The 12,854-nt window shown below is 43.2% G+C and overlaps 2 protein-coding genes across 47 annotated transcripts in view; one reads left to right on the forward strand and one right to left on the reverse strand.

Moving 5' to 3' along the window:
- SPRING1 (SREBF pathway regulator in golgi 1) overlaps nucleotides 1–12,395 on the reverse strand; it is a 319,961-nt gene extending 307,566 nt beyond the window's left edge. For 23 of the 44 annotated variants that reach the window (XR_014234477.1, XR_014234478.1, XR_014234479.1 and 20 more), the window contains exons 1-2: nucleotides 12,121–12,384; nucleotides 3,107–3,263 (exon numbers count right to left, since the gene is read on the reverse strand). Coding sequence is in view for 36 of the 44 variants with exons in the window: in XM_082355754.1 (XP_082211880.1) it covers nucleotides 3,107–3,263; nucleotides 12,121–12,231 (268 nt within the window). In the remaining 8 variants the exon portion in view is untranslated. Of the gene's footprint in view, nucleotides 1–3,106; nucleotides 3,264–12,120 lie in introns of all 44 variants that reach the window. The other 21 variants (XR_014234481.1, XR_014234482.1, XR_014234483.1 and 18 more) reach the window with 5 other exon arrangements.
- An 86-nt stretch (nucleotides 12,396–12,481) lies between these two features.
- Nucleotides 12,482–12,854, forward strand: part of RNFT2 (ring finger protein, transmembrane 2) — a 62,684-nt gene continuing 62,311 nt past the window's right edge. For 2 of the 3 annotated variants that reach the window (XM_082355733.1, XM_082355734.1), the window contains exon 1: nucleotides 12,483–12,675. The gene's annotated coding sequence lies outside the window, so the exon portion shown is untranslated. Of the gene's footprint in view, nucleotides 12,676–12,854 lie in introns of all 3 variants that reach the window. The other variant, XM_082355735.1, reaches the window with a different exon arrangement.

Here is a 12,854-nt window from a genome sequence, read left to right on the forward strand (position 1 = left end):
GGACCAGAAGGGCCCTCGTGTCACACTGGGGAACCTGAGGCCTACGAGAACCAGATCGCTGCTGTTGTGGTTTTAACTATGCCTTTTGTCTTCTAAATTAAGACAGGATGATTCTAATGCCACATAAAATGTTTCTGGGATTCTTCCTAACTATTCTTACTTTCTTCAGAAGGGTTATAAATTAAAAATCCGAATAAGCCAGCATGTTCCTCAAAATTCTGCCCCAAATGATAAATACAGAGCATCTTATCACATGATCTCTGTGTGAGAAAGATGTAAAGCATTACACTTGTTGAAATGATCTTTCTGCCCTCTTCTCTTTTCCATGTTATAAGTGCTAGCATCTCAGGCCTTCTGCTTTTCCCCAGTACAAACTGCAAGTATTTAGCTTTGAAACCAGGCAGGTCTTTCTAACTTCTGGTGAAAGTCCATCAAGATTTTTCCTTTTGCATCAGAAATGTACTCCTGCAAACATTATTTCCAACGAGGAGTCCTGTGAGATCACAACCTCAGAGTGTGCTGCTACTGACTGGGAAACCAACTTCTAACCTTTGAAAAATTTGTAACTCTGTTGGTTGTCTTATTGAATAAGGTGTCACCCTGGCAACACTCGTGGGGGTGGCACCTGCTTGCTAAAAGGCAAAAATTCCTGCAAGTTTTCTTTATTACACTGCTTATCTCCTCTCCTGCATTCATGGAGGTAAAATAAAACCTATGGTTCTTGGATTTTTTTTGATTGGTTCTTGGAACTTAAGAAATCTGAGAGTCTTTGTCTCACTTGAATTAAGCAGAGGGAAATCATTCTTTTGCTAGCTATGACAAAAGAAAAGGACAAACTGTCATTCATAACTAATATTAAATATTAAAGTCAAGTCATAAGATTTCATGCTTTCTCACTGAGTATCATACAAACAAAAGCCTATAAGAAAACAGCACTGAACTCCAAGTTCAGTCCTGGTCTTAGTCCTAGGTCTGCCCCTGACTGACTAGCTGGGTCATCTTATGGAAGTAACTTCCCTTCGCTAAACTTTACTCTGTTAAAACAAAGCAAAACAAATGTTACTTGCAATTTAATCTGCTTTTTCAATGTGATCTTAAAAACAGAGCTGGGCACTGTTGAGTCATCAGTGCATTTTTGTGCAAAATTTTCCAGCTCTTCTAATCTAGGTGGGAGGTTTTCCTGATTCCTTCCTTCAATCCCAAATAATCTCATCTGCTCTGATTCCTTTGAGATCTTTTTGGAAAAGTTTTTTCTTTTTTAATTATTTTGCTGGGGTTGCAAACTTTAAATATAGATATATAAAAAGCACTATAGTTTCATTTTGAAGACAGTACGTGTCTTCATTTTGTTGGGCTTCATCAGGTATCGATGAAGATTCTAATTCAAGGTTACCTGTATCAATTTCAGTATTGTCACATTCATAACCCATTTGTTCTATGACTCTCTAAGAGAGAGCAAATTTTACTCTTGCAAACTAACCAGATTATTGCGAACCACCAGGTGAAAAGAGAATAAACAATCTGTAAACCAATCGGGGAACTCTGACCACTGTCTGGATAGCTGACATTAAGGAAAAGTGGTACTCTCTTGGAGTGATAATGGTATCCCGTTTATGGTTTATAAAAGAGCCCCTGCCACCTTGGGCAGGTTCCTGAACCGCTTGGTGCCTGTGTCTTCAACTACAAAGTGAAGACAGCAATACCTACACCTCACAGGACTGCTACAACAATCAAATGAGATGTTGTTCAAGGAGAGCTTTTAGCCTAGTGCCCAGCATGTATTAAGGGTTAAATTAATGCAGGCAGAGCATTACCAGGAGTCTCTCCTTGGGGAACTGGGCCAGGCTTAGAGTGGTTAGAGCTCTAGTGGCTGTCTAATCCAAACGCCTCGCCAGCACAGGAATCGCCTTTCTTATAGACTAAAACTCTGGGAGAAGGCACCAAAACAGACAGATTGTATTTTTTAATTGAGGTATCGCTGATTTACAATATTACATAAGTTTCAGGTGACAACTTAGTGATTCACAATTTTTAAAAGTTATACTCCGTTTATAGTTATTATAAAATATTGGCTATATTCCCTGTGCTGTTTGATATACCTCGGTAGCTTATATTTTATACACAGTAGTTTGTACCTCTTAATCCCCTAGCCCTATCTTGCCGCTATAAAAAGAATGAAATTTTGCCATTCGCAACAACATGGATGGATTTGGAGGGTATTACACTTAGTGCAGTAAGTCAGACAAAGGAAGACAAATACTATGATATTGTATGATATCACTTATATGTGGAATCTAAAAATAAAACTAGTGAATATAACAAAAAAGAAACAGACTGATGTTTTAATAGTAACAGTAAAACATTTTGAAGTGTTTATAATTCATTTGAGATTATGCAGTCAACAAGTCCATTCATTCTCTTCCTAAATGCCAACACTATGTGGATACGATTCAGGTCACCAAGAAGAAAAACTGTTTATCTTGTAGAGTTCACCATCAAAGTGAGAAAAAAAAGACTGTTAAGATCTGAAGGTACTGGGGCTGGGAAGAGACTGGCAGGAAGTAGTCAGGGGACTGACGCATGATAAAATTCTAACTCTGGAGAGTGTCTCTTATCAAACCAAGCTTCTCTGATGTTGAGGGGAACCTTGAATGATGAGTCAGATATAAAAGACAAAGACGTGGGCTTCCCTGGTGGCGCAGTGGTTGAGAATCTGCCTGCCAATGCAGGGGACGCAGGTTCGAGCCCTGGTCTGGGAAGATCCCACATGCCGCGGAGCAACTAGGCCCGTGAGCCACAATTGCTGAGCCTGTGCGTCTGGAGCCTGTGCTCCGCAACAAGAGAGGCCGCGATAGTGAGAGGCCCGCGCACCGCGATGAAGAGTGGCCCCCACTTGCCACAACTAGAGAAGGCCCTAGCACAGAAACGAAGACCCAACACAGCCATAAATAAATTAATTAATTAATTAAAAAAAAAAAAAAAAAAAAGACAAAGACGTGAGAAGTGTTGGAAATGGGCAAGAGGGGGAAAGACAGCATATAAAATCCCTATTTAAAAACCTACGAATGGCCCAGGGACTGCAGGACAGGAAGGGAGCCTGACTAACCAAGTTCATCCGTGATGAGGTGCTTCCCTTGAATGGAGTTCCGGCACTGGTTGCTGGGCCGACTGCTGTTGCCCAAGTTAAACTGCACTTTCCATGGGATGGGCTGATCGTGGTCTTGAACCTGGAGGAGATTCCGATCTCTCACTGCCCTCTCCTCCTACAAAGACACCATAAATGAGAAGGTTAAAGTATCACTTCTTGCATTTTCATCAATTTTTTCATATAAACTACAGTAATAGGAAAGAAACAATACAAAACAGCTTGCACAACAGGAATCTGCACTCCCCTGCTATGAGCAAAGTCTGAGCCAAAGTCATGAAAAAAAATGCAGGGCTTCCCTGGTGGCACAGTGGTTAAGAATCTGCCTGCCAATGCAGGGGACATGGGTTCAAGCCCTGGTCCGGGATGATCCCGTATGCCGTGGAGCAACTAAGCCCATGTGCCACAACTACTGAGCCTGCGCTCTAGAGCCTGTGAGCCACAACTACTGAGCCTGCATGCCACAACTACTGGAGCCCACGCGCCTAGAGCCCGTGCTCAGCAACAAGAGAAGCCACTGCAATGAGAAGCCCGTGCACTGCAACAAAGAGTAGCCCCCACTCGCCACAACTAGAGAAAGCCCACGCGCAGCAACGAAGACCCAACGCAGCCAAGAATAAATAAATAAATAAATAATTTATTATTTTTTTTTAAATGCAAAATAAACCTGTAGGAAGAAGTAATAAATTAGGGCTATGCTTCAAAACTGGCAGACTTACATAAATGCCCCTGGACTATATGCACATTATAAATGTGTACAAAAGCATTAATTTTGTCAAAAAATTTTGGAGGGAAAAAGTTTTGAACTTTTTCTGATGGCAAATCATTTAAAATATTTTTTATATTAAAACAAATACATTGTGGAATAGAATGTAAAATCTGAATACACTTTTAAAATAGAAGAGGAAACTTCAAAGAAACTTTCCAACTGTCATTTCAGACAATACCTGGACAGGTCTAGGGCACAAGGTTACTTTCATTTGCAGTGAGGAGTTTAGTGGTAAACTAAGGGGAACGCTGAATTGGGAGGTTGATTTCAGGGGCAAGAAGAAGCATGTCAACTTGCAAATTTCTTCTATGAAAAAATACTGAGCATGTGACCCTTAGAACATACCTTTCTTTATAAAAGACACCCATGCCAGCCAGCCCTTTACGTAGACATGCAAAGTGAGGAGTTGCTCTAGAGGCAAGAGTTTAGATCTTTTCTCCTAGCCCCCAAGGCACGGTCGGGCTTTCCAAATTGCCTTTGTTATACTATTAAAGAAACTAAGTAAGGTGCCTGAGTGCCAAAAAACAAGCCATACAAGAAACAGCCATCTTCTGGATTCGTCAACCTATCTGTCACCAGAAAACAAAACAATGATAAGACTCCCTCCAAGAGGCTTTTTATACATAATAGTTTAACCATTCTACCATTTTAATAGAGCTCTGTGGCTTTTGCCGTTAAGAATGATCTGTCATGTGTCACTGTTTGAGAAAAAGCAACTAACCTTGAAAGTTGATGGCAAAGGTTATACTTTAAGACAATGGGAAAGAGCTATACAGTTACTAAGATATTCCTAGGAAAGCTATGTGGGAAGAGCTATTAATATTTAAAACATGCATATCCACATGTACTTTGGCACAGCAAACACGTTTTGAGGCCTAGCCTCTGGAAAGTACAGACGTGTAAGGGTGCACTAGGATGTCTACTACAGCACCGTTTATGTGGTAGAAAAAAACCTGGAACCCCAACCACAGAGAAATGAGTGAATAAACACTGGATAGCTATAGCTATTACCTAAAAATTACATATGACTGATGTGTATTTATCTAGAGCAGGAGTCCTTAAACCTGACTTGCTCATCAGATTATGTAAGGACTTCAAATTCTGATTCCTGAGCCCAACTCCAGACTGAGTAAAAAGCTCTGTGGATGGGACCTGGGAATCAATATTTTTAAAGCACTCGGATGATCTTAATACAGAGGACTGCAGATCCCTGGTGGATGTCCATAGTATATTAAGGAAAAAAACAAGTTACAAAATAATGTGCATATTATCACACATTGTATTATAATTGTATTAATACATACACATGGGTTTGTAAGAGCTGAGATAAAGGCATGCAAAGATACTACAGACTATTAACATGGAAGGGACATAGGTGATTATTAACATTTTTCATCATCGTTGGAATAGTTTCATTTTTAATTTAAAATAAAATGATAAAAAATTATTAAAAACATGATGATCATTAACAACAGGAGACACTAAATGAGGAATCTACAGGAACTCTGTACTATCCTTGAAACTTTTCTGTAAATCCATAATTACTCCAAAATTAAAAGTTTATTTTAAAAAAATGACTGCCAACATGAAAGACATAAATTGCCCACAATCCCATCACTTGAATAAAGCTGTATCTATTTCTGCATATTAACTTCTAGCCTTTGACCCCAGCATTTATACTACAAATTAGGATGCTTCGCATTCAGCTCCTCTTGACACTAATTGGATGGTAAACCATTCAAGTACCTACATTATCTTGATAATCACATTTTCAAGGCTATATAATAATCCATCACGCTGATGTGCTGTAATTTAGTAAAAACATCCTCTACAGATCAACGTTTAAGCCCACCCCAGGTGTTTGGTATCATAAATAGCACTGCAATAAAAATGTAGACCTTTTGCTTATTCTCGAGTAATTTGTGGTAGGAATTATTATTAGTAGAGTCAATGCTAAATAGTGCCAAATATTGATAATTTCCCGAAAGTTATATATGCCATTTGTAACATTACCAGCATTTAAATAAGTGTGCCACTCCACTATTGAATTTTGTTCCTTAATTTACTAAAGGTAAAACAGTCCTTCAAGGTGACTTTCATTTCTATTCTGCCCCCTCTCTTTTGTTTCTTTTATAGGAAAGAACTGGCACTAGCAGGAACAGGATGGGTTATAGCGATACAAAAACAACATCTGTATTCCTTGGTTGGGGCAAGAAGAGGACTTAAATGCAGAAGTCTTGGGAATATGGGACAAATCACTTAGGTGCACAATGCTTAACCACCTGTAAATTCATGAGTTCTGCTGGGACCGTGTCAGTTAACGGCATAATCAAGCTATGTGCAAACTAAAGTGCACTTCAAATGCTACCCTAGATAAATTAATAGCCATAAAGACTTAAGAAGCTGGTCAAAGTACAGTAAACTGGATCTCACAACAAGGTTGAAAGTGCTCTTGACATCACTCTCAAACTTTCCTGTTATTCCTTCTGAAAGAAAATGAGAGTTCACGGACAAGGGCATCCCAGAAGGACCTCTTTCACATTACTATGTTCCTGGTAAACAGGATGGCAATTCTCCCAGCACTTGCACTTGTTTTCAAACATGAATATTCAAGACCTTTCCAAAAGAACTGGTAAGAGTTGTACAACCAGAAAAGACCGTACAAGAGATTGTGTAAGACATAATGGCAAATGTAATGAATTAGCACATGGTCACTTTCCTGAAGGTCCGGTCTTGCAAGGGTGTGGTGAAGGGGCACTGAGGGGATTCCTTCGTTGGACAGTTGGCTTTAAACCTTTCCCAAACTACCCTACTAGGCTGTCTCAATTTTAAGCACCCCCCCAGTGTGTGTGTGTGTGTGTGTGTGTGTGTGTGTGTGTGTGTGTGTGTGTGTGTGTGTGTGTGTGTGTGTGTGTGTGTGTGTGTGTATTTTTTCATTCAAGATTCATTCAAAGGTATCAAGTTCTTACAATGTGTTAAAGATACAGAGACAAAGATAGGCAGGTTCTCTATTCTCAAAGAGTCTCCAGGGCCTTCCCTGGTGGCGCAGTGGTTTAGAATCCAGCTGCCAATGAGGGAGACAAGGGTTTGAGCCCTGGTCCGGGAAGATCCCACATGCTGGCAGAGCAACTAAGCCCATGCGCCACAACTACTGAGCCTGCACTCTAGAGTCTGCAAGCCACAACTACTGAGCCCGCGTGCCACAGCTACTTTAGTCCATGCGCCTAGAGCCCGTGCTCTGCAACAAAAGAAGTCACCACACTGAGGAGCCGGCGCACCACAACAGAGAGTAGCTCCCCCCCCCCCCCCGCCCCCGCTCACAGCAACCAGAGGAAGCCCGCACGCAGCAACGAAGACCCAGTGCAGCCATAAATAAATAAATAAATTTATTTAAAAAAAAAAAAAAAAGGAGCCTCCAGAATTTTCTTCATAAACTACAAGGAGCTAGAGAAATGTTTTTATTACTAACGTATATTACTTACCCTCTGATTTAAAAAGGGGTATTTTAATAACTGTCCTGTCTTTTTTTCGGGGGTTATCATAAGGGTCAAATGAGATGTGTCCCATGTAAGCAGTAAAGCACTTAAACATAAGGCACTGTCATTAAAAGAATCGCTTATGATTCTCAAAAGTAAAAGAAAAAAGGAGATAAAGGCCAGAGGGAATCCCAATGTCTAATATTTGGGGAATAGCTAACAAATATAGCCTGATCATGGAAATTTTTAGTTATAAAAACTTACACCTAGAAAGAGCTTTTAAAGATGGGGAAAATGCATCTATGTTAAGTGAAGAAACAGTAGGCCCTAATTATATTTTTAAAATATGAAGAAAGAAAATATGCCCAAATATCATCAGTGAATCCCTCTGGTTGGTGAGATTAAAGATAATTGCTTTCCTCCTCTACCCTGTGCAGCACTTTACAGACTCTGAAAGGTATGTGTACCCTGGTGATAAGGTGAAAGAGCAGAAAAACAGATTAGCAACTCTCTCTTATGATTTATTACACTTTATACAGTGTCTAACTTGAAACCAATTTACATACCTAATTACGTTAAAGCTAAAGATGTTCATATATTTTCAAGGAGTTATGCAAATAGCCCTGACACTTTCTGGAACTGCACCACTTGAACAACTACAAGAACAGTTATTTACATGAGAGGACCTCTAAGGACCCTTCTGACTCCAAGACTGGGATTTCTCTAATCTCAGCTCAAATGCCCCATAGAGTTAGGCCCACCTTGCCGCTCTATCACAGTACCTTGTTTTGTATTCTTTGTATCACAAATTATTATCTGAAATAATTCTGCTCATTTGCCATTTCTACCCCTCACCCCCTACAGAATATAGGCTCTGGGAGAGTAAGACTGTATCTGCTTTGCCCCCCACTGTATCTCTATCATCTAGTAGACAGTGCCTGGTGCAGCTGGTGTTCACTAAACATTTGTTATATCAATGTGCCCAAGTCACCTAGCACCCAGTCCTCACCCACAATGGCATCCCCACCAAGGTCACTAATTTCTCCTGTGCTCCCATCCCTACAATTTAAACTATCCCCCCAAGCATTAATTAACATGAAAATCAAAACAGGAATTCAAAGCTGTAGAGAATAATCAACTATTCTCTAGGCAAAAAGTGGCCACATCTGCTCCACGAGTTCACAGTCTCACTGAAGCAGAGCTAAGGATCGTATGAAAAACTCCAAAGCTTTGGAGTATTTCACAGCATCTTCTCAATTAATTCTAACCACACCCACCCCGCCTTCCCATCCAATAGACAGATAGCTGTGCCATAGCACAGCTCTCCTTACAGACGGAGCCTGAGGCTAGGCAAAATGGAGCAGACTCCCTCAAGCCACAGAGCTCAGGAGTGCTGGAAGACCAAAGCTGCAGCAGAGAAGAGAGCAGGAGGAGCAAACTCACAGGCATGTAGGAGGAGCATCGGTCAGAATAGGCTCCAAGGATCCTCTACAGTTTTAAAAATTACTGAGGACTTCAGTATGTGAGTTAATGAGGGTTATGGCTATTGATATTTATCATACTGGAAATTAAAACAAATTCTTAAAACATTTATTTTAAATAAGTTATTTATTCGTTTAAAAATAACAATAATGAGCCCATTACATGTCAACAGTTTTTCATGTGTGTGGGGGGAAAAATGTTCTTCAAAACAAAAAAATATATTTGGTGAGATGAGAAAATGTTTTTACATTTCTGCAAATGTTTTTAATGTCTGGCTTGATGGAAAACAGCTGGATTCTCACAACTCCCTCCACATCCAATTTATTGCAATACATTGTTCAGGCTGAAGCTTATGAAGAAAATCTACCTCACACAAATGTGTAGTTGGAAATAGAAGGAGTATTTTAATGGCTCTTCCAGATAATTATGGATAATCTTCTTTGATACTACTTCAAAACTTGACAAGTATAGTTTCTTAAAAGTTCACTGCAAATGGTGCAGCCACTTTGGAAAACAGCCTGGCAGTTCCTCAAAAAGTTAAACACAGAGTTACCAAGTGACCCATCAATTCCACTGCTAGGACCATACTCAAGAGAACTGAAAACATATTTCCAAACAAAACCTTGTACACCAATGTCCATGGCAGCCCTAGTCATAACAGCCAAAAGGCAGATACAAGCCAAGTCTCCATCAAATGATGATGGCTAAACAAAATGTGTTAGATGCCTACAACGGCATATTATTCAGACATAAAAATGAAGTACTAATACATGCTACAACATGGATGAGACTTGAAAACTGGCTTTTAACTGAAAGAAGACAGACACAGAAGACCACATAGTGTATGTTTCCATTTATATGAAATGTCCAGAATACATAAATCCATGGAGACAGAAAAGTTGACTAGTGGTTGCCAGGGGCTTGATGGGCAGGGATAGAGAGGTTATATCTAACGCGTTTCTTAGGTAGTGGGGGAATCAGATCCAGAAAAATCTGCAAAACAAAACTGTTGCCAGAAGTTTCAGGGGATTCATGATCACCCACACACACACACACATACACACACCCCTAGGACTGTAGTCACAGATCACAAGTTAAAAAAAAAAAAAAAAAAAAAGACACACGAGGAAAAAAAAAAAGAACAAGGTACACCAGAGTACTTAAAAGGCATTTGTAGGAGGAATTCCCTGGTGGTCAAGTGGTTAGGACTCTGCACTTTCACTGCTGAGGGTCCGGGGGTTCGATCCCTGGTCAGGGAACTAAGACCCCACAAGCCCCACGGTGCAGCCAAAAAAACCAAAGTGGTTGTAGGGAAAGTCACAGTGTAGACAGCATCTGAGTCAGACAGGAAAAATTAGTAGGAGTGTGCCAGGCTGGGAAGAAAAGTCACCCCAATTAAAAAGATTTGATTGATTGTTCAACCAATATCTGAATACCTATGAAGTGCCTGGCAGTATTCTAGGGACTGGGATTCTATGAACAACAAAGACAAGGTCCCTGGTCTCCAAAAAATTACGTTCTAGAAGGGAGAGTGAGGGGAGACAGATAAACAAGTAAATGACCCAGAAATGCTCAGTAAGTGATGCTTACCGCAAAGAAAATAAAGCAGGACTATGGGCAAGGAACTGAAGTCACTGAGATTGTGTCACCTGGTGTGAGCTGGGGCAATAATAGTTAGCCTCACCTGAAGTGACAAAAAAACAAAAAAACAAAAACCACTCACAATGCAGAGATCCTGCAACGGGAGTCTGGAGTTCTATCTGAGTGCAACAGGAACCCAAAGAAGAACTAACTATACACAAGGGAGTGCTGGGATTTTTTTTTTTTTCTTTTCAGATTATCACTCCTCCTGCTGGGTAGAGAATAGACTGTAGGATAAGAAAGGAAGCAGAGACCTGTTGGTGGGCTACTGCAGCGGTCCAGACAGGGAAAAGCAGAAGGTATCTGTGGCTGGGGAATGGTAATGCCACTCAGTGAGGCTGGGAAGACTGGAGAGGAAGTGGTGGTGGAGAATCAGGAGTTCTGTTATGGCCAAGTATGAGGAGCCGACAACGCACTCAAAAAGGGACGTCAAGCAAGCAACGGGATGTAAGAACCTTGGGGTTTCTGGATAGGTCTAGGCTAGAGTTAGAAATCAGGGCAGCAACAGCATACAGCCGGTATTTAAACCAATGGTGCTAGAGATGAGCTGGGTCAGCTGCGAGGAAGGCAGAGGGCTGAGTCCGGGGTCACTACAGCACCCACCTGACAGAGAAGGAACAACACGTGACCATGAGCAGGCGTCTGCGAAGTTGTGAAAACACAAGTGCAAGCACTTAGTCTGCATGAATGTCACCAAGGCATCCCAATCACCAGAAGAGGCTTATAACACTCAGCCTGTCAGCCTGAGGTGAGAGGTGGGATACGGTTCCCTAACTTTCCGTTTTACAATCTCCTAAAACTAAGGTGACCGTATCATTTAGTATTTCTTTTCTATTCATTGACAAATTTTATACGAATATGACCCTTGAGAATGAAAAGAGGAGCTTTTCTAACTCCATCAGCGCAAGAGCATAAACCAGGGCTGTCCCGGGTACACCCTGGCATATGCTCACCCTTTCTAAAACCCTAAACGCCTGAACTGGACCTCTAAACGAAAGGACAATGTTCTGGGTAACATTTCCCACCAAAGCATCCTGCTTTTTCTCCCACAAATTCGCACAGAGAAGAAAAACTAAGCGGATGGGAAGGTGAAAAGAAAATTCCACCCAACCACGTTATTCACAGAAAGAGCACCTCGTGGGTCCTGAGGCGTCTCCCTGCCGGACAACCGAGCCCCTAAATTAAATGAAAACCAGGCACACCAGCGCTGGCTTCGTAGCTCAGCTGGGCATCTTACTGGCCCAGGCATCTCCACCTTTCCCAGTCTCGAGTTCCCCCGCTGGAACCCGGGGACACCGCCCCCCAGAACGGCCGCGAGGAGAAGGGAGAAATGCTCGCCCCCGCTCAGCACTCGGCCTGGCAGGTAGGAGGCAAGGAGACGGCCCTCAGGGTGATAACAAGCACAGCGTAAGGGCCCACAGCACCGGGTTCGAGTCCCAGCTCTGCCCCTGGCCTACCAACGAAATGAACGGGTCCCTTCGCCCGTCCTCAGCCCCAGGACACGAACGCCCACCTCTACGGACCAGGCGGCCTGGCGCACCGGACACTCGGGCAGCGCGGCTGCAGAGGCAGCTTCCCTCACCCGGGGAGGGAGGGCGGCCACTGACCTGCTTGAAGGTGCTGGTGAGGAAGTAGACGAGCGAGAGCCCGAAGACCAGGGCGAGCACCCACCTCTTCCGCAGGAGCCGCCGCCACACCATGGCCGCCAGGTTCACCATCCCGGCGCGAAGCGGGGCAGGCCCGGGGCCCGGGCGGCATGGCCCCTACGCGGCCGGCAGCCCCATGGCTCGCGGCGGGCGCCGGCCCCGCGGCCCTCAGCCCAGCCAGCTCCCGTCAACCACCCCGCGCCTCCCCACGTGACCTCGCCCCACGCACTGCCTCCACACCTCTCGCGTCACCCGCCTGCCTCGTTCGGCCTCCTCCTCATTGGTCCCTGCAGAGAGGCGGCTTCCTATTGGCTGAATCCCGGGAAGGGGGCGGGCAATCGTGTGCGTGCTGCCGGTGGAGCTGTGCCCGGGTCTCAGCGCGGGGCGCCGCGACCTGAGAAAGAACCTGGGGAGAGGCCGGAAGCACTCGGAAGTCAGGTGCTCCCCGGGCCGCGCGAGTGATTGGCTTGGAAGCACAAGAATGATGCCGCTGTGATTGCCGAATCGTCTGGGCAGGTAAAAAGAGAACGTTATTTTTTCCCCCCGGTATGGTCAGCGTAATCTCCTGCCCTTGCAGTCTTGGGGCGTTTCGCGGTAAACTTTGGTTGCAGGAATGAAAAACGCTTGCAGCATTGTATACGGAGCGCACCTGCCTGCTTCCAATGCAAGTGATGCAGGAGATGCTGTCTTGCGTG

Source organism: Balaenoptera borealis (assembly GCF_965194805.1).
Source record: "Balaenoptera borealis genome assembly, chromosome: 14".
In the NCBI taxonomy this organism is placed as follows: domain Eukaryota; kingdom Metazoa; phylum Chordata; class Mammalia; order Artiodactyla; family Balaenopteridae; genus Balaenoptera; species Balaenoptera borealis.